Source organism: Mugil cephalus, chromosome 18, assembly GCF_022458985.1.
Source record: "Mugil cephalus isolate CIBA_MC_2020 chromosome 18, CIBA_Mcephalus_1.1, whole genome shotgun sequence".
Classification (NCBI taxonomy): Eukaryota; Metazoa; Chordata; class Actinopteri; order Mugiliformes; family Mugilidae; genus Mugil; species Mugil cephalus.
This window is the reverse complement of record NC_061787.1, coordinates 11,664,860-11,686,754: the sequence shown is the minus strand read 5'-3', so window position 1 is coordinate 11,686,754 and position 21,895 is coordinate 11,664,860. Positions and strand designations below refer to the sequence as shown.

Below are 21,895 nucleotides of genomic sequence, written 5' to 3'. Positions count from 1 at the left end.
TCCTCTGCCCGGGATACAGGACGCTCCCATGATGCATTTCTGCTTGGTGGGCGTCCCTGTCCCAGGCAGGTTCGCTCCTCGTTTTTCGTGCGGACATGCAGCTGCACGAACCCCCGGCCTCTAACAGCCTCGCGCATCGCATCCACTTAAGAATATGCACGTCTTGGCGACCGTCCTGAAATGCTTTCATGGCTCATTGTGGTCCTTTTTTATTTATTTTTTTTTATTTTTTTGGACGGAGATCAATAGATGCTCCACAGGAAGCAGGAGATAGAAGATGCTATCAAACGCTGACTCCAGACCCCTGCAGAAAAACAGAGCGCTCTTACTTTCCCGTTCCAAAATAATTATTGGCCTAATTATTGGCCAAGGTGAAATTATTTATCCCCTAAGCCGGAGGGAAAGTCTGCTCTATTGATACCACTTCAGCCGCATATACTTTGCACAACAAGCATTATATGAAGAAAAATGCCCTTATTGTCACAAGTGCTGGTGCACTATATTGCCAAAAGTATTCACACACCCATCCAGATCACTTCCACGGCCACAGATGAATAAAATCAAGCCCCTAAAGGCGTGCAGACTGCTTCTACAAACATTTGTGAAAGAATGGGTCACTATCAGGAGCTCAGAGAATTCCAGTGTGGTACTGTGATAGGATGTCTCCTGTGCAGTTGTGAAATTTCCTGGCTACCAAATATTATATAGTCAACTGTCAGTGGTTTTATAACAAAGTGGAAGCGAATGGGAACCACAACTTTCCGCAGAGCCAATCACTGCAGACCTCCGAACATCACGTGGCCTTCAGATTAGCCCCAGAACAGTGTGTAGAGAGCTTCATGGTATGGGTTTCCATGGCCGAACAGCTGCACCCAAGCCAAATAATCACCAAGAGCAAAGCAAAGCAACACGCCGTCGCTGGACTCTAGAGCACTGGAGTGACAAATCACGCTTCTTCTTCTGGCAATCTGATGGACCAATCTGGGTTTGTCGGTTGCCAGGAGAAAGGCACTTGTCTGACTGCATTGTGCCAAGTGTGAAGTTCAGCGGAGGGGGTGGATTATGGTGTTGGGGTTGTTTCTCGGGAGCTGGGCTTGGCCCCTAAGTTCCCTTAGTGAAAGGAACTGTGAATGCTTCAGCATACCAAGAGATTTAGGACAATTCCATGCTCCCAACTTTGTGGGAACTGTTTGGGGGATGAACCCCTTTCCTGTTCCAACATGACTGTGAACCAGTGCACAAAGCAAGGCCCATAAAGACATGGATGAGCGAGTTTGGTGTGGAAGAACTTGGCCTGGCTTTCTCGTCCAACATCGGCGTCTGACGTCACAAATTAACTTCTGGAACAATGGTCAAAGATTCCCATAAACACACTCCTAAAACCTTGTGGAAAGCCTTCCCAGAAGAGTTGAAGCTGTTACAGATGCAAAGGGTGGGGACCTTACATTAAACCCTATGGATTAAGAGTGGGATGGCACTAAGTTCATAAGCGTGTAAAGGCAGGTGAGTGAATATTTTTGGCAATACAGTCGGAATAGAGAGAGGCACAGATGCAGCCAAACAACGCTGCAGAAAACGGTGTTGTGTAAAGCAAACATGTTAGCATTGATTTCTGTTTACAGAGCACTTTCAGAGCCATTCTAATAAATAGGAGATCAATACGCGTTGCTGCAGGGAACTTAAATAGACAAAGTAGAAAACAGTTTACTGCGAGAAAGACGGCAGCTTGTGTCATCTGAACATAATGTCCACAAATGTTTGAATGTGTTTCTATAGCAAATTTTTTAGACTGTTTATGAGTTTGGAGGATTTAAAAAGACTGTCTTTCTTGTGAGCTTTACTAATCTTGATATTGATGATTACAGCGCTTTCTGCTGCCCCCAAGTGGCCAAAAGATCAAGTAAGACAGCTTTAAATACACACTCGGCAAAACTACTACCACCAGATGAATGAATTTTTTTCAATTTTAAACACTTAGTATAAAATAATTTCAAATTTGTGAGCTGAACTGCAAATCTGCAGCTACATAACTTCTACCCTCTCTACTGAGACTGTGTTCAAAAATCAAAGCTGGATTAATTGCTAGCCCCACTATTTTGAGCCGTTTCCCCGAGACTCAAGAAAGAGCTTTCATCCTCATACGTAACATTTTCTGAGGAATCTAAACGTCGTGTTATCCATGTATTGTGCTATTGTGATGCCACAGAACTCCAGAGTCCACCTCTGAGCAACGTGATCCCCCTTTTTACTTCTATAAATAACCAAACAGAACTTTTCAAAACTCAAAAACACACACATTTGCTGCAAACGGAGTCCTGTGGGTCTCCTGTGGTGGATGAGAGAATCACAGCTGGATGCCCGGTCTGCCTCTTTGTTGTCTCCATGGGACTGTGGGAAACGCGGTCCAGCGTGACAGGGCTTATTTTTACACCTCGGGCGGTGATCGGCGCGTGAATCGCAGCCTTTTGTGGCAGCAGGGCCGTGTGGGCAGGGAGGGAAGGACGGCGGCTGGAAAGCAGGAGGGACGGATGAGACGAGATGAGATGAGAGGATGCTGATCGCTTGGCTGCGGCCAGCATGCTCCTCCGCTGACTCATCTGTCTCTCAGATGAGGGGGAGGAAGTGGGGGGTGAGTGGGAGGAGAATGTCGAGGACATCTCCTCTGTCGTGGTGCACGCATGACTCATAAATGGGGGGGGGGGTCGCATGTGTGGGTGAACCGAGTGGGAGACGAACTCATGTGGGAAAAACACAAGCTGTACCTCACAGATACGTCTTTAAATTTACCCATCACTCTCCTAACATCAGTCTGAGACAGTTTAGTAATCCCATGTTGCACTTGAAAAATGGAGGCGAACTCGTTCACACTCCGGTTTATTTAGCAGGTTTCCTCATCTCTAACTCTGTGTTCACTTTCTTTTCATTCAAAAATTACATTTAAAACTTTAACATCACATCAAAATGCCTGTTCTCTCAGATTAAATTCCACTTGCTTCTGTTTTGACAGGTTGGAAGCAGAACCCTGAACTTCATATCTACGTTGCTATACGCTTTTGCTTTTGTACCTTACAAGAGGTACTCAAAACCGAAATGGGAAGTCCTACTGCTTTAAGATGAATTATTTACATAAACCTTAGGAGGAAAATCAATGTTTAATGTGAAAGAGGTTGTTTTCAGTTGAGAATTTTTTAGGCTTCTGCCCTTCCTGTGAGATTTAATGAGCGTTGTGTTGCCTTCTAGCTCATTGTTTTGGTCTTAGTGCGCACTCATTTTCGCAGTTTTTGTTGCCATTGTTCAACTGTAGTAAACAAACAAAAAAAAGAAAATGCGTTTCAGCATTAGAAGCTATTATTCTCAACCTTTTGTCTGACTAAATGTTTGCTAACAGTTCTAAACTTTTATCACAATCCTGTTGATGTTTAGCAGAGCTGTTTAGAGTCTGAGCCATCCCGCTGTGTTGATTGGTTCCGAGCTGGTCACGTGTTTCATCACCGGCGCCATGTTGGATACATCCAACCAACATTCACCCAAAGAGAAGTGGCAATGACTGAGAATAAAATTGGATTAAAAGTTAAAATAAGCCACAGTGCTCAGCCCACGGCTCCAGCACAGGATCAGAAAAAACACTCCTCCATCGTTTTCCCCGTGAACAAAAACGGAGAAAGTTATGGGAGCAGAAGATTAAAAGGAAGAACTGGCTGTCAACTGATTTCAGGTAAATGTCAATGTCTCTCTTTACGTTTAAGATGTAGAAAAATAAAGTCATACCATCATTAATGTACACCTTGATCTCAAAAACGCCCAACACTGCTTTACAAAATGAAATTTGAAGTTAACTTAGCCTTATGCTAGCCTTATGCTAGCTAGTCACTTAGACTAAAGGCTTAAAAAAGTAGCAGTTACCCTCATATATACTGTGAAACCCATGTGTCCATGTAATTTATGTAGATAGACAAATTTAATCTACACTAAACTTTTAACGGCGATGGATGAACACGGGAGTGTTATAGTCCGTTTAATGGTCAAAATAAGACATTTATTTCATCACAGCACATCTGCTCCGTAGGGCTTCACTGTAGAATCTTCCCTACGATTTATCAAACATGGCGCCCATGATATGAGTTGACCAAACTCTGTCTAATATACGGCTCTAGTGTTTAGCTTGTTCTACTGCCCCCAAGTGGTCAAATAATCTAATAAATCAGCTTTAAAAATACCAATACCACTGCCATCAAATGAGGGAAAGGTCATATTCAAGAGCTGTTTTTAATGTTACAGTGTAAAATTATTAGAAAGTATTTAATAAACTTTAACACCTGCAAATGCTTTTGTACTCTTTACTAAGACTGTGTCAAAAAAAATTAAAGCTGCACAAATTTTTATGAACAAACAAATCTGTATGTATATTGTAAAATGGGTTTGTTTCAATTCACAGAGACTCTACCCTTTCTTTTTACCCTGACTGAGGATCCTGGTTTAATGCAGCCCCCCAGTCATTGTGGTCGACATGCCGCTGCAGGTACACGCCCACCAGGTCTCTTCTGAAGCCGCTGTGGTCTGGACTCCTACACAGCCCCAGCGGTGGTGAGGAGCACCCGTGACTCAGAGCGTCCGCCTTTCGCTCCTCCACCTCCACAACCCCGGGAGGAGGAGGAGGAGGAGGACGCCTGGCGAATAATCCGCACTCGCCATTCAGCGTTCAGGGTTCACATTCACAGTTCAATTACTTACCCGCTCAGACATGCGTAGGCTAACGAGCAGGTCAGCCAATGAGTAATTTCATGCCCTCGTCACAAAAAATGTCCCGAGACGAAACGAATGGAAGCGCGGCTCACCAGGAACCTTGAAGCTGTTTTATTGTCAAGCAGCTGACGCATGTCTGGAGGACTGACGTCGTCCGCCAACACGCCTTAAAAAATGACACATTCACACCTTCACCTCGTCTCTGAGAGGCTGTGAAGGTTTATCCGTCGTTCGTAAGAAAGCTCAAAGGAGGGTCAGCAGACGTTAGTAGGAAACCTATCGCCGCCTTCTTGTGAAAGGTCTGTACAAACGGCCCCCCGGGTTTGTGGTAAGATTTTATGAGGTGTGACACGTTGACTGATGATTTCAGAAATGGTGGAGGTGGATGGCGAGTTCATACACTGATCAAGCGTAACATTATGGCCGTTATGGCCCTTTGCGCCTCCAAAACAGTTGTGACTCATCGGGGCAATGGACATGGGTCTTCTGAGGGTGTCCTGTCGTGTCTGGAAACAGAATTTTGTTATTGGGGAAACCTTTGGTATCCTACAGCTACAGGATCAGTTTGGGATCTAGTGAATTTGGAGGCCAGGTCAACACCTTGTTTTGTTTTTCATGTTTTTTTTTAGTTGTTCCTGAACAGTTTTTGCATCCTGCTTGATTGTCATTACTATGGGGTGGTGGTGCCTGGTCTGGTCTAGGCGGTTGCTACTGTGGTTGCTAAGTAACATCTACTAGAAGGCCAGGTCCAAAAGTTTCCCACAGAACATTGCATCATGACAAGATGGTCAATGTTGTTCACTTCCCCTGACAGTGGTCATGATGTTGTGGCTTTATCTCTTCATCTCTTGTATCTGAGGAAAACGTTCCATGCTTTTTTGCTCGCTGATGGACAGTGGAACCAGCTGCAGCCCCGATAAAACCGAAGCACGAATGGAAGGACTCATGACAACGCTTCTCCCTACAAAACCAAGCAGAGGCTCCTCATGAATGCAGCCTTTTATTATTCCAAATGAGACCAGCCTCCGTTTGGCATCCATTCATGCGATATGATTGATTGCACAAAATTATCATAAACCCTAAAGGGCTAATGGGCAATTCATCTCGCCGGCTGACAGGATGAGGCCACCTCTGGCTGGATATCGAGCCACCGACTTAAGATAATGGACCAAAATCATATACAGTATTTTTGGACAGGAACTCCGAGAATATTGGCAATCAATGTTGTTATTAGTGTTACTGAAACCCAGGACGCCATTGATCACCGGACTCCTCCTCCACAACAGGAACTCATCAGCTATTTATGAGCCTAATTGCATCGTATCCTTGTCGAATGATCGTAGTCCTGCAGAAAGTAGTTTTACAGTATCGGATGCTGATCGCAGGGATGTGAAGTCAGAGTCGGTCCTCGGAGACGTGACAGGAAGTAATGAATTCCCCCTGTGGTCTCGGGTCTTTGTTCAGATGTTCAGATTCTGTGTGATTAACTGCTTAGTGCTGCAGGCATGTGTGTGCATACATATCTTATTCTACGCTGATCAGCCACAACATTATGACCAGGAGAAACCATCTTTTGACAATGTTCTGCTGGGAAACCTTTGGACCTGGTGTTGAACTGGCCTCCACATTTTCTAGATCCCAAACTGATCAAGTGTTTATGGCATAATCCACAGAGACCCCTTCCCTCAACCCATGGTACCCAAAGGCCCCCAATGACCACATCCTGTTACCAGACACCACAGGACGCCTTCAGAAGACCCATGTCCATTCTCTGATGAGACACAACTGTGCTGCACAATATTAGGACGTAGTGGTCATAATGTTATGCCTGATCGGTGTACAAGGCCCAATTTGTTTTCTAACTTCTGTGGTTAGCAGCTGATTCCAGCCGTGTGATCTCCTGAGTGGCACCTGAACGCAACATCCAGGTTTGTTAGCCGTTGTTCAACCTCCTGAGACCTAAGGTTTTGTTTGCTGGGCATTTTTTTATTTCTCTACGGTATTTGGCTTCAGCAGGACCTAAGAAGTGTAAAATATAAGCATCATCCTTCAATAGGAAGTAGTAGTTTAAAAAAACAAAAAACAAACAAACAAAAACACGCTGTCCTCATGTGTGGACACTGGGATTATTTCATTATCTAATAAACATAAAGTCACCAATGTGTAACAACATATAAATCCAGAATTGGGAACTATTAAATCCCAACATCCTCAAACGAGCGCTTGCTAATCAGCGATGTTGTACCTCATTGCAATTGATAACGTTTGTTAAATTTGTGTGTTAAATTTTGTTATTAACAAGTATGGATAAATAAGTTTTAACCGTAGACTTTGATGGGGTTAGGTTCCTCGTCCACTTTCGTCCTGTGATCGTCTGTAGAATGAATCAGATGAAATGCCCGCTATCATGTTTTTACCGACTAGTGTATTGAGATGGCAGACTAAAGTGTCCACTTACGTGGACAACGGGTTTTAATGAAGCAGAATAAGCTGCAATAAAACCTAAAACTTAATGTCCCCGTATGAGGACGCAGGGTCTATTAAGAATGTAAGAAGCTCACAATACTTACAGTTATTTTAAATGTCAATGAGGCTGTTATCTACTGAAATGTTAAGTGTGTAGTGATGGTGTCCGTCACACATTAAGTACCGCATCCAGTAACAAAGGGTAAAGATGTACTTTTGTGAATGACTGCGATCATTTCAGGGCTGATGCAAGCATGAGGTTGCATCACAAAAAGACCCCCCGTGTGGCGGAGGGCAGGGGGGAAAGTCCACCCCCGTGCTCGTCTAACGATCGGATTTTGTTTTGATTTCAACCTGCCTTTTTGACTCTCCACCATCACTCCCGTCTCTCACCGCTGCAGCACAAAGCCCAAGGCCAGGACGGCGGTGACTCACGCTCACACAGACGTGTGCGAGCGAGCGCTCGTTCTGCTGACGTCAGCGGTTTTAATCACTCAATTATAGCAATTTCCAGAAGGTAAGTGTGCTTTATCTTCAGCCTTTTCTGCCTCCAGGTAGCAGCCAGGCAGGCAGGCAGGCAGGCAGGCAGGCAGGCAGACAGCTGACTGATGGGAACGAGGCGGCCTCTCTCAGGGGCCAGATGTGAGACCATTCACGATCTGTTAGTCATTCCCTCTCGATCGTTCGGCGCTGGAAACCTCTGAATCATACAGCGTGTGTGATGCCGTATTCATGGTTTACAATGCTCCACAGACGGGAGGAGGTGAGGAAGATGAAGTAAAGTTTGAAATGATGGAGAGGCCTCAGAAGGCAGTAAAAGTTGAGGAAGAGTTCATTCTCGAGGTGGATCCTCTCTTCACGTTAAACCTCATTTAAACTGTATTTCTTTACAGTTTGACAACTCACACTCTGATGTCAAACTCCACATAGAAGGAAAAAATATCAAAACTCAGTGCAACTGATATAATCAATCGTTATAATCGTTTCTTTTTGTTACATTAGTTTGCACAAGTGTACCTAATGAAGTGGCAAGTGTACATCAGACTGCGTGGAAACGGCACTGGATCTCCTCTTTTAGCCACAAAGCCTCCACTGTGAACATGCAGGTGACAGCTTAAAGACATTTTAGCAGATTCTGATTACAGTTTCACGCTGTAATCAGGAGTTGGCTAAAAAAAAAAAACTGAGCAGCAGATCTTGTCTGCTTTGATTGCGTACAGGCTGAGGAAAGGGAAAAAAAAGAAAAGCAGTGAACTATTATATCATCGGATGCTTTAATTACAGCCAGAGTGACAATACAACCTGTCCATCCTCTGCTCCTCCGCTCATGAGACTCATGAGAGGGGAAGTTCTGCATGAGGAGGCCGTGTGTTTGCAGCCCTGAAAGAAATGTGAGTCATCCTGTTGTTACAGCGTATTATGAGTGGGCTTTACTACAGTGGGGGATGAATGGATCAGAGGAGGAGACAACCTTTTTATTATTATTATTATTATTATTCTCACAGCAGGACGTATTCAGACTCAAAACACGTATTTAATACTAAAAGCTTAGATTAATGATAGAAAATTTTCAACTGAGTATGTGGAGTAATGCTGCATTATACAGTCTAAGGTGACAGCGTCAGATTTGATTTGATTTGATATATATTTGTTATGATTAACAATTAACCTGAAGAACAAGTTGTGTTTTACTTGATAAAAGCCTTGATTGATTAAACATTTCAGCTCTAGACAAACTACACATGTAAACCTGCAAAAGTGAAAATAAAATCACAAAGTATTTTTATGCAACCTTTTTTACACCTTTACACGGTGAAACTGGCCCCTTTCATCGTTTTTAAATCTCATCTATGGATGTACAGATAGTTTTAGATATGAAATAAATAAACAGCTTTATTCGTTTGTGTCCAGCTCTTCTAGCGTTATTAACACTGGAACACCAAGCATGAAAAGACTTATTCTTCTCCCTGTTTTTCATCAAATGCAAAAACCATTATACCTTCAACCAAATAAAAAAAAAATACCTTTAAGTTTTTAAAATTTTGAAAGTTTATTTTATTTATTTAATTTTTAATTTTATAAATTAGTAACTTTAAAAAAAACCTTGGGACTGTAGAGTTTATTGAGGATGATTAATTAATTATCACTAAAATTAATTTTAGTGGTGTATTAACACGTTAATGTGTCTGTCGTGTCATGAAGTAGCACATCATCCACAGTAAAAGTAATTTCTGTGATTTAAAGTTTTCCTTTTTATCAAATGTAAACTGTAGTTGGTGGCGATGGCCGCTAGGTGGTGGTGTTGTTGCATGTTTGGCAGAATCGTTTTAATTCAACAGGTCCCGTTTAAAGTCTTCCAGACAAAAGCTTTAACTTCCGACATGAGGCTGTCTAACAATAGCAAAGAGACTGAATTTAAAATCTGCCACGAAAACCAAAATGAAATCCAGTGAGATAGCAATTTATTTTTTTCCTATAGGACAAAACAATATTATAAGTAGGAAGATTAGAGAAAACATCAGAAAAAATGGTAAGAATAAAAAAAATGAGGATGAACAAAACGTTGCGTCAGTACAAGAGTTTAATTTTCAGATTGTTGTATAAGTGCATTTTTAAGTGCAACAGATTTACCCTTCTGACTTTTATATCTCTTCTTCTGAGGGGAGCAAGGCGACGAGGAGAGGAGGAGGACCAAAAGCCTCCACACTGCAGGGACTTCATAACAGGTAGACAATGCGCCATTTATTAGTTGCACATTGTTCGGTGCAACAAAAGCTCAGTGTGCTCAGGAAGTCTTATGATCACTCTGGACCGAGAGAAGTGTCTTCTTTTTAAATAGAATGAATCAAAAAAAAAAAGGTGAATATTGTTGCTCTTCCGTGCTGTGACAACATAAAACACAAAAGACCAGAATTATTAGTTTGAACTGAGTCAGCAAATGAGACTGTCGCTGCCTCCTGCAGTGTTTTTAAAAGTAAAACTCTGTCTTTTCAGTGTCTGAAATTAAATCCTCTGTATGTTAGTTAACGGTGTGAGCTGGTCAGACTCTAAACAATGTTGTGTTTGAAGTCAAAACGTGAGTCTGGGTCCTGGGGCGGCATGACTTTACAGCATGAGGCTCCTGAATGCCGCCTTTGTTTCCCTTACTCAGTGCTCCCTTACTCTTCCACCTTCCACCGGCCGTGAAATGAGGAACACGATACTGTGGCAGAGACGAGACAGCTCTCTGACTCCTTCTAATTCAAATAACGTTCGTCTTTTGGAAATATTTTGCATGTTTCTGCATCAAATTCTAATAGAAAGAGGATAAACTGAGAAAAGGAAAACAGATAAAATAATTGTCTTGTGTTTTTCAGCTGCTGCGACATGAACAGGTGCAGCATTAAAAAAAATTTCCACATTGCAAACCACCTCACACATACTATTTATTCAACTTTTTCCCAGCAGAACTCTGTATTATCACACTAATTATCATTGCTGTTATTTACTTCTCCTCCTGAGTGGTTTTAATGCTGTGGCTGATCGGTATTCTCTGCAGAGACGTGACTAGTCCCTTTAATTACATGGCTCCGTAAGTGTAACATTATCATGCTCTTAATTGCTACAGTTCACACAGTAGTTTTTATAGGGTTACGTCTTATTGTGGAGGGCAGCGGCAGCTTCCTCCTTCAGTGGATGAGTAATTATAATGAAGGGACAGTGAAATACCAATGGTTAGAGTGTAGGCAGGCAGCGTCGGTAATTATACTGTAGGAGAATCGGTTTTTCAGCAGACGCACACTGAGAATTATAAGCAGAGAGAAACTATTTTAGCGAGTCTGAACGTTTTTGTGATCCAAAAAAGGCGTCAGCGGACGTCTGCTGAACCCTGATCTGTCGAGGAAAACGAGGAAAGAAGGGCACGCTGTTTGAGGCACCGTTTTCAAGTTTCCACACACAAGTCACAAGGTGCTCACATTTAGTTACGCTTGATCCGTTGTGTAGCGGCTGTTTGTTGAGCTATTGTTCAACTGGGTGATGTTGTCACAACACGCAGCAACATCAGGGCCTGAAAGCTGGTCAGTCCTCATATACCTACACCGTTGTAACACATATTATGATGTCACAGATACAGAGAAACAAATACCTAATTGTTTAGTCCTAAAAATGCCATTGTGTTATTAATGTTGAGATTGTCATATCAATGTAATTTCTTCCTTATAGAAGATTCAAATAACCACATTCTGACTGAAATTAAGTAAATCCAATCACCCCTCTGACTTCTGTAGCTCTTCTTCTGAGGGGAGCAAGGCAGCAAGGAGAGGAGGAGGACCAAAAGCCTCCACACTGCAGGGACTTCATAACAGGTAGACAATGCACCATTTATTAGTCGCACATTGTTCGGTGCAACAAAAGCTCAGTGTGCTCAGGAAGTCTTATGATCACTCCGGACTGAGAGAAGTGTGAAATGTGTTCTTTTTAAATGGAATGAATAAAAAGAAAGTGAATATTGTTGCTCTTCCGTGATGTGGCAACATAAAACAGTGACATGAATTGTCACGCTTGATCAGTCATGTTGTGAACTAAACAACTAGAGTGAAAATGAGCCAATGTTACAATCAGTGATGTGCAAAAGTAACCTCTAGGATTAAAGTTAACCTCCTGAGACCTGAGCTTCAGCTTAGTATGATTGTTTTTATTGCTCCAAGGTATTGAGGACCTAAAAGTATAAAATCCAAGCATCATGTTTGGACTGGTAGAAAAAAAAAAAATATGTCCTCATATGTGGACACAGGGATTATTTCACTGTATATTATAATAAAGTCACCAATATGTAACAAAATATAAAACGGAACATTGAATTCCCAATATCCTCAAATGAGTATTTTCTAATTAGCGAAGTCATTTGTTACGTCTGCACAAAGTAGAAAAGTTAATAAGCATAAAAAAAAATTTTCAACTGTAAAATTTCATGAGGTTTTGAACCTCGTCCACTTTTGTTATGTGATTGGCTGCAGAATGAATCTACTGAAAAGCCCACTATCATGTTTTTACACCAACTAGTATCTAGTTATGAGTCTAAATGGAGCAGAAGAAGCCAAACCTAAAACTTAACGTCCCCATATGAGGACGCAGGAGGTTAATTACAGGGACAAATTAGAGTCCATCAATCAAAAGGTGATTGTCCACATGATGTTTGGCAAAAATATTTGTAGATGTCACTGTACACACACAGGCCTGTCCCTGCATACTTTATATACATGTCTGCCTCAATAGGCTTTTTATTCATGTTTTTACTTTTTGTATTATATTTAAAACTGACTTATGAATCCTTCCACCTTGTTCAGTTAAGTATAAAAATGTGCCGCCTGGATTGAAGCAAAATAGGTACAAGCCTCCGTTTGGATAATTGCTGCATGGACGATTATCTTTCAGCTAGCAGCAAGTTATTCAACCCCAATTTACGCAATGAGTAGCTTCTCATTTCTTAAACAACCATGTGGAGAGAGACACATCCTGTGGTTGTGGACAAGATATTAGTCTGTTTGAGAAGGATCAAATCAGTGGCATCAAGCAGAGAGAACATCTGAGGAGACTGAAGCACAAACTACTGAAAGTCGGGGGGAAAAAAATCCTGATTCATGGTGATCACTTACATGTTTGGTGAAATTAAGTCGAAGAATAACAACAGCTGTGATTAATAGTGAAAGTAAAAGCATTTACACACATACAATTGAAAGGGAACTCAAGGGATTGTGACTGAACAGCTGTGTAGCCTTAGTGAGGCTAACCAGGAAAAAAGGCTTCAGTTTACTAGGGAGCATAAAGATTAGACTCTGGAGCAATGGAATTAGGTCACGTGATCTGATGAGTCTAGATTTACACTGTTCCAGAGTGATGGGGCATCAGGGTAAGAAGAGAGGCAGATGGAGTGATGCACCTGTTATGCCTAGTACCTACTGTACCAGCCTGTCCAAGGAATGAGGTCAACTGACTACCGAAAAATTAATGCAACACTGGATGGAAATAAATCTTGTGACATTACAGAAGCTCCTTATCGAAACATGGCACAGAGAGTGAGTGCTGTAATCAAAGCTAAAGGCCAACGAAATATTAGAGTGCGATTTTATTTATTTTGTTTGTTAGTTTTGTTTTGGCCAGGTAGTGTATAAATGAGAAGGACTCGGAGAGGCCAGACAGGGCGCGGACGTGGACGTGTACGTCACATGTGGATTGGAAATGGTTAACGGGACGGCGCGGAGGTCGGTAGTGACGTCACCGTCCGGTTTCTACTGTCCGGCCCGCAGTTTGTTCAGAGGAGGACAAAATATCCACCAGACCTACCCGGCTCCTGTCCATTTTCCTCGACTGATCTCCTCTCGGATAAACGACGCAGAAAGAAAAATGGGCAACTGTCAAGTAGGTGGCATCGCGTTTCTCTCTCTGTCTGTGAATGCGCTGTGGTTGGAGAAATAAAACGAGAGCAGCTCGCGTTTCCCTCGAAGTGCGAGCCGCTCGGTTTGGATAATAATCCACCCAATCATTAATACTACCGACAAATACTGTGTCAGTGCGGGAAACTACTATCAAGCGTGTTTTTTCTGTTGCCTTTTTACGATTTTGCGCACAGCGTTTTCACTCCCTTTCAACCTCTTAAGCAAACTGCGCTGCAGAAAATGAAAGCGTTAAAAGTTCGCATTCCTAATATGTGATGTTTCTTTAAATATGAGGAGATGTCAGCGTTTCGTTAAACAACCCCGAGCCACGGCGTCTGGCTTTTACGCAGAGGAAAGGGCCACTCCTCTGCGGAATTCACCACAGCTCCGTTAGACGTGAATGAGCGTCTCTCGGTTCATGGGGGAGGGTCTCTCCATGTCTGCCACCTTTAAATTCATTAATTTAGAGCGGATTGAAGTATTATGCACCTCAAAATGTTGCATTTTTATCATGTTATTATGTAAACTAACTCTAAAATGCGTTTTAAAGAACAGACGGGTAATAAAAGTGGAGTAATAATTACACACACACAAAAAAACCCACTAATTTGTCTAATTATCAGCTTCAATCCAGCCCTCGGTCATTTCATAAAGCAAAACAAATGTGACATTTGCCGCTGGTGATGATGTGAACTCCTGCCCGTTGAGCTTTCAGTCCACTTTTGTAACTGCTGGCATTCATGTGGCCCCCACCAAGTTTGTTTAAAGATCCTGAATTCCTCCACTGATGCATTGTACGCTCCCCTCCCCCAATCTGGCAGCTGCTCTTGCTCTGCCACCACAATCCCCGCTTACACAATTATTGATAAGGCCCCTTGTTTGTGACGAGAGTCATTGCATTTCTCCTTTTTTTTTTTTTTTCAGCCCACCGTGTTTCCTTACGAGGATTTCGACGTGATGGCCGACATCAAGGCCATCCGCAAAGCCTGCAAAGGGCTCGGTAGGTTTGGCAGAAAAGGCCATTTATAATTACAATACAACGTCCCCGAACTTGAACGAGTTATTGTTGTGTCTGCCTTTTCAGGAACGGACGAGCAGGCCATCATCGACATCCTGGCGAACCGCAGTTCGGCTCAGCGCCAAGAGATAAAACAGGCCTATTTTGAAAAATACGACGACGTGAGTGGAACCAGAAAGAAGCCATTCCTCCTCCTCCTCCTCGTGTTCCCGCCCATGTCTAACGCTTTTAAAATAAAAATGTGGCCCAGGAGCTGGTGGACGTGCTGAAGAAGGAGCTGTCGGGTAACTTTGAGAAGGCCATCCTCGCCATGCTGGACCCGCCCGTCATCTACGCCGTGAAGGAGCTGAGGAAGGCCATGAAGGGAGCGGGCACCGACGAGGACGTCCTGGTGGAGATCCTCTGCACCTCCACCAACGCCGTAAGCTGCAATCCGGCCGTCAGTGAGTCAAAAGATGAATGAGCACAAATGGTTTCTAACTCTTCATTGTGGTTTCGACAGGACATTGCCCTGTTCAAGGAGTGCTACTTTCAAGGTAAGCCATGAAAAGTAGTAAATCAGTAGTTACTTCATCCTGAAAATGCAAGCGCTTCATTTCTACACTTCCCTTCTTTGTATGGTGAACTCTGGAGGAAATTACTCAGGGTGACTCATTTTGGTCTGACCTCTTATTTACTGTAATATTTCTGTCCCTGTGTAGAAATGAGACATCCACTCCACGTTGTTTAGTTAAGGCCCATCCTGCTGCGACTTCCTGTTCGCAGTCGGACACTGCTGATTGTCGACGATTATATTTACCAACATGTAATTTCTTGTTTCATTGCTCTGTGGCGTTTTGGCGTTTCAGATCATACACAGTGAGCACGGTTTCTCATCCAATGTTTCAAGTGTGTGGTTGTTTGTGAGAATAATTAAAGGGACAGTTTGGTTTCTTTGAAGTGTATGAAGCACTGATAAGTAGTCAGTGCACAGTGGATGGTGGTCAGCGTCAGAAAAGACTATTGATACAGAAGCCAAGTGTGAACTGCTGTGAATGTAGAAAGCAGCAAAATGTATTCTGACCAACTAAAACGACACCGACCTAAAGAGATTTATTTTGTCTATATAGTGTTTTATTAGAGAATTATCACTGCTTTTCCTCGTTGCTGGTCAACGTTTTCTGATGGAGTCTCTTGTATTAATCCGTGTTGCTTCAAATACACAAACCTCTTTGACAAAAACAATGACAAAAAATGTTTAACTTTGCAGAACAAAGGAGTTGCTGGACAATTAGTTTCTGTTATTTAATGACCTGAGTTAATGATTAATGTCTTAAAACCAAGTAGCAACACCCGACTGCCAAGAACTGCAGTTCCTCAAATGTCCACTAGAGGCTGGTTTAAAAAGGGAGACAGTCCGAATCATAGACTCTATAAATAAGGACAGTGCGTCCCCACTTCCTTGCACTGGTCAATTGTTTTAGGTTATATCAAGGCCTAAAGTGTGTGATTAAGCATGTTGCTCCTTTCAGTTACAGCTGGTGTTGTTACCTGTATGTGTGTGATGCTCCACATCTTTGACCGTTGTAGAATTCGCTCAATTTAGTCACTTTTAGCCGGATTTCCATACACCCCTCCACACCGCACCAGATTTTTTAACTACCTTTTCCATTGCTTAGGAGTGACCCCCCTCGGTTTTGCGGGCTTTAGCCACACACGCATCAGTCAGAAGGAGCAACGACAACAACATATATGTCTGCATTTACTATCTGTGCATTTATAAAGTCTAATGTCTATTACATGTGCAAGAAGTGTTGTTGTCAAACATAGGACATAGGACGGTCGTTCAAACACAGGATCTCTCACACCTCTGCCCAGGTGCAAGCGTTCACCAATCAGTAATAAGCAGCGTTCTAGATTGGGTACTTTAATGCCACACATGCAAACAAATGCAAAGTACTTTTGCTTAAGGACAGAAAAGCCCTCACCTCCAGGTTGCTCCACGCCATTGCTTTTCCTGTCATTATTAACAAAGTGAGCATCTTACTACTAGTCAATACCGTCTCTCCAGTCATAACATCCTGGTTTGTACCTGGCACTGCATCGTGATGATTTTTTTTCTGACCAATCAGTAGTAAGCAGCGTTCTACGTCACATTGTCGGCCCCAATTCACCTATTTCTAAATTATTTAAAGTGGGCGGTGCCTAGTGGTGTAGAGGTGGTCTGTGTATGAAAATCTGGCTTTTAACTATAGGGACATGTCCCTTTAGGAATCACATGGGTGACGTCTTTGATTATAGTGCCTGGTGGCACTGAAGACAAAAATATAATGACTTCAGTTCCCTGATGGGAAAGTCTGATCTAATTTAAAATGTCGCATACTAAAAGTGAGATTGATCTTTTTAGGTGGATAAAATATGTTGGGGTGCTTGTCCCATCCACAGCTGTTCATTGCTTTGTTTCCGTGCCAACACTCCTGCAAAAGAGGGGGCGGCTTGACCACCATCTATAGGCAGTACACTACTAAGGGCGTCACACAGAAACTAAACGTCTCATGCAGTACTATCAATACTTAATATATATTTTCTTCTGGAGATATCGTGTTTCTGGGTGACACTGATTCACAGTGATCTGAAGTAGGGACGTCTGTTCCTTGTGAATCTAGTTTTCTTGCTGCATAGTTTCCCTCCTACGTGCGCAGCGATGTCAGGACAACAGTTGGATTTTGTTTTTATTGTCTGAGAATGGAAAGAGAGATTTACCGCACGCACAGGGCTCACTCTGGAAAGATTAGATAAGAAATGTGGGGCAATTATTAACCTAGCTAACCCTAGAACGCTAACGTCGGGTGATGAGACGTTTTATAGTTTCAAATAAAATGAAAGTTGATGAGAAGTATTGGTTATCGGGTACATCATATCAGGGAATATACCTGACTATTTATAACGTTAGTGCTCTGGGGTTAAAAACAGGTTTATTAAGCTGGACACTGATATGAAATGAATGTTTATTTTATTGGTGTCACGTTTCAGTGCACGAACGTGATCTGGAGGCCGATATCGAGGGCGATACCAGCGGAGATGTCCGAAACCTTCTCATGCTGCTGATGCAAGTAAGCGTCCCCGAGTTTCTCCTCCGCTCCTGTAACTAAATTCCCGCCATCTGCCTCTGGACTGACATTGATCTCACTCTCCCTCTCTGTGGCCTACGAACACACGCGCTGGCCTCGGTCCAGACTCCCTCTCATTAGCAAATCTGAGCCCAGATACAGTTACGTGCACACGAAGAAAAGGTTAATCCTGCTCCTCTTCCAGGGCAACAGAGACGAGACTTACGAGGTGGACGAAGACCTGGCAGAGCAAGATGCCACTGCGCTGTTTGAGGTACTGTTTTATTTTAAATTCATCCTCGTTCTATCCCCATGATGCATGTGTTAATCACTATTCTTTCACCATTAGGCCGGCGAGGGCCGATTCGGGACGGATGAATCCACCTTCAGCCACGTCCTGGCCTCCAGAAATTACCTGCAGCTGCAGGCCACCTTCAAGATATACGAGCAGGTGGGTGTTCGCGTCCACAGCGTGACCTGACGTCTCAGTTTCAGCTAGCGTCATCCGCTGCCATTAAAAAACTCCCAGTGTGTGAGGACCCGTAGGTAGGTTCAGAAGAAAACGCGGACCTGTCGTCAGTTTCTGTCCTCTCTCCACAGCTCTCCGGAACCGAAATCCTTGATGCCATCGAGAACGAGACGTCTGGGACGCTGAAAAAATGCTACATCGCTCTCGGTTAGTATCAGATAGAAAGAATTAATCATTGATTCGTAGATGGGGTCAAACTCAGACTGTGACCTGAATAGTGAACACTCAGTCGAGAAGTAAGAGACGAGACGGTGAGGACAGAATGTAAAATGTAAAAATGTTTCTGAGTAACGTGCTAGAAGACATGCGACATGCCGACTTTCATCGGGTTTAAAGGAGCTGCAGTGGATCCTAACGGGAGCCTGTCTTCCTCCCCACAGTGAGAGTCGCTAAGAACCCACAGCTCTACTTCGCCAGGCGTCTGAACAAAGCGATGAAGGGAGCAGGCACAGACGAGGACACCCTGATTCGCATCATTGTTTGCCGCTCTGAGGTAATTAGGCGAGCCCGGTACGGCCGAGGCGACCGAATGGACTCCGCGCTTCATTTTCTGACAACAACCTGACAGCTACTGCATCGCACCTGGTCCACTCCGGCCTGATGACACAACACGCTCGTTTGTAGCTTGCACTTTATTGCCACTGTAAACTTGTTATCATGATCAATTCCTGTCCTCTTCCAACAAGTGGTCAAACAAACAATACCCCTATAGTATGAAAACTAATACCAAAAATACAATGACTTCGCTCTGATTATTTTGTAGAGTTGATATTTGAAGTAGGAAAAACGGGAAACAATTATAGAAACTTTGACAAGGGACAGCTGACGAACCGACGAAGAATTAGTTGCGTAACATTGGATGATTCGTGCTTTTACGGTAATTTCAGGGTTGCAAAATATGAAGAAACAGGCGCTTTTTTGTTTCTGTCTTCTAACGATTTTATTTTTTATTCTTAGGAACAGAAAATGAAAATCGAGCGTTTTTTAACGTTCCGTTCCTTCATTCTCGACCCTGATAAAGAAAAATGTCTTGAATTTTAATTTAAATTTTATAATGAAAATCAAATAAACGCGCATCAAAACATTGGATACATGTGAACTACGCTCTCGTTTGATTAGCGGGACTCGTGGTCGACCTACCGCTGAACGTTTGCGCCTTGTAAACTGATGAGTCTTGGCCTGACGTGCACTGATGTGTTTCTCTTTATCACCAGTTCGATTTGGAGACCATCAAAGACATGTACCTGGAGAAGTACGACGTGTCTCTGAAGGACGCCCTGAGGGACGAGTGCAGCGGCGACTTCAAGCGTCTCCTCCTGGCGATCTGCCACTGAGAGCTGGAGAGGTTTCCTTTCTAACTAACTAACAGTGCTCAGTATGACATAATGTAGGGAGCAGGAGGTTGGAGGAGTGTGATGGATCCTTAACTCGTCTCGTGTCTTGTCCAAACTGTGATTGTAAGTGTCTCACCATATATATATTTTTTAATTTTCTTCAGACATTGAGCTTGATTCCCTCCAACCGGACTCATCAGTGAGTCAAACTAAGTCAGTCGATTACTGCTCATTTATATTAACTACTTTCAGACTAAAGAACCAATATGTTTTTGATGCTCAATCGTTTTTGGATCATTAACAGTGAATAAAATGGAAGGAAGTGGTCCAGTGCTGAGCGAGAACATGAAAACTGACATGACTGTAATGTGATCACGTGGGTCACACGGGAGCCGGGTTTTTAATTCTTTCGTAAATGTGATCGAGAGCCGTGAGGGGAAGGGTGGAGGTGCGTTACGCGGCTGGAGTAGGGTCAGCTGAACACACAAAACCGAGAGGAGATCAGACACCACAACTGTTAACCTCGAGAAAAATGCTGCTCCGAGATCAGAGAGATGCCGGTCGTGATATTAGCTCAAGTTATTTTGTTGGCGGCGTGATATCAGACACATCTTTCTGTGTGGACTTTGCATCTTCTCTTGGCATTTCCTCAAGTGCTCTGACTTCCTCCCACACACCAAAGTCGTGTAAGGTTAAATCCAAATCGTCTTGTACCTGTCCAAAGACTACCACACTCTGCTGCCGAGCACTAACTGGGTTCAGCCCCCTGCTGCCGTGTCCGATAGATAATAGATGGATGGATTTTGTTGACCTGGTACCAGTACACACTTTAAGTCTGCGGCCAAAACAAGCACAAACGCACCATCTGATTCACACTGCAGTTGTCTCACGGTTACAGTTAATAGCGTTCTTGCTCTGTATTTGATCAGCTCCAAACATTTTTTCTCCTATTAATCTTTTAATCTGAAAAAATAATAAAAATAAGCTCCAGGTTTAAAGAAAACAACCACCAAAACTGTCCTGTCATCGCAAACTGTCATCACACCGAAGCAATTTGGCGTGATCATGCGGTTCAAAGCTTGATTGGATAACGGCATTACGACCATAAGACGTCTCTTAGCTTTAGGACGTCCTCCTGCTGCAATTCATCGACCTTTTCACCCTCCATGCCTCAGTTCAGTGACTGTTATGCCTCACTGCTGTTTCACACTAATGCAATCACACCGTACGGCTTGAAGTTTGTGATTTTTAACGAGGGAATGTGAACGTTTGACCTGAAGGAATCTTCGCTGGCGCCATGAAGGATATGCAATGTGATGTGAATGGATTCACAAAAAGAGATTCTATATTTTATCAGTTGCTTATCGAATTAAACGATATATTGATTTACAATATATTTGCCTTTTTTTATCCTATACAACTTAAAAGAAAACCTCGACAAATTGGAATACACCTCACCTTGATATATATGTATTTTGTATTGACTAACATAGAAGAGTGTTTAATATATTAAAGCATTATTTTCGTTTTAGATAGCTCGTAGAAAAAAGGAACCTGATAATGATGTTTAGGCGAGCTGAGCAATTTAACATCTGGACCTCCAGATGTGTGGGTCATTCATGTGTCTACTCGTGGCAGCTGAGATTTGTTTTTTAAACTCCCACTAAGCTGAGTAATCAGCTGTTTGCCTCTCTGTAGCCAAAGAGTTTTAATCTAAGCGCTAATAAAGTTTCATGTAACATCATCATGTCGGGTTTTGTTTCTTCAAATTCTAACTGATTTGTTTGTTTGTTTGTTTTTTGCATTGATAGTGATCTCGAGAGCCCACAACATTATGAGATCATACAGAATTAGCAGAATGTGACATAATGATGAGGTCAGAGCCACAGGGTCAACACAATGAGACCAACAATCATCTATAGTCACACAATAATAATAATAATGATAATAAAAATAATAATGATAATGCATTTTATTTGTGGAGACCTCCTGAACAGGGCGTGTGATCAAATATAGACACTTTTACTGTCAATATGACATCTTGCTGTATTGTTGGAGGCCAAAATTTAGGACTATTCCAAGCGCCCCTGACTGTCAGAGGCCCCAAACGATAGCTGAAAAATTATTAAACCATCATCATTAAAAATATAATTTTGTAATATAATAATAAAATATAGTAGTAAAATAAGTGGCCTTAGTGCATCAGTTGTGCAGCGAGGAGTCTGTAGTTGCTAGGTCCATGGACATGAGAAATTATTACTATCCATGCGCATATGCATCACATGTACACGCGCTCACTT

The 21,895-nt window shown here is 42.6% G+C and overlaps 1 protein-coding gene across 1 annotated transcript; it reads left to right on the top strand.

The window, feature by feature from the left end:
* Positions 1-13,413: 13,413 nt before the first annotated feature.
* anxa13 (annexin A13) lies at positions 13,414-21,339 on the top strand. The gene is made up of 11 exons (XM_047568212.1): positions 13,414-13,608; positions 14,550-14,625; positions 14,710-14,804; positions 14,894-15,064; positions 15,146-15,179; positions 17,656-17,735; positions 17,938-18,006; positions 18,082-18,183; positions 18,333-18,408; positions 18,642-18,754; positions 19,476-21,339. Exons 1-11 carry the CDS (start codon positions 13,429-13,431, stop codon positions 19,593-19,595), a joined length of 1,116 nt encoding a protein of 371 aa, XP_047424168.1. The 5' UTR covers positions 13,414-13,428; the 3' UTR covers positions 19,596-21,339.
* The last annotated feature ends 556 nt before the right edge of the window (positions 21,340-21,895 follow it).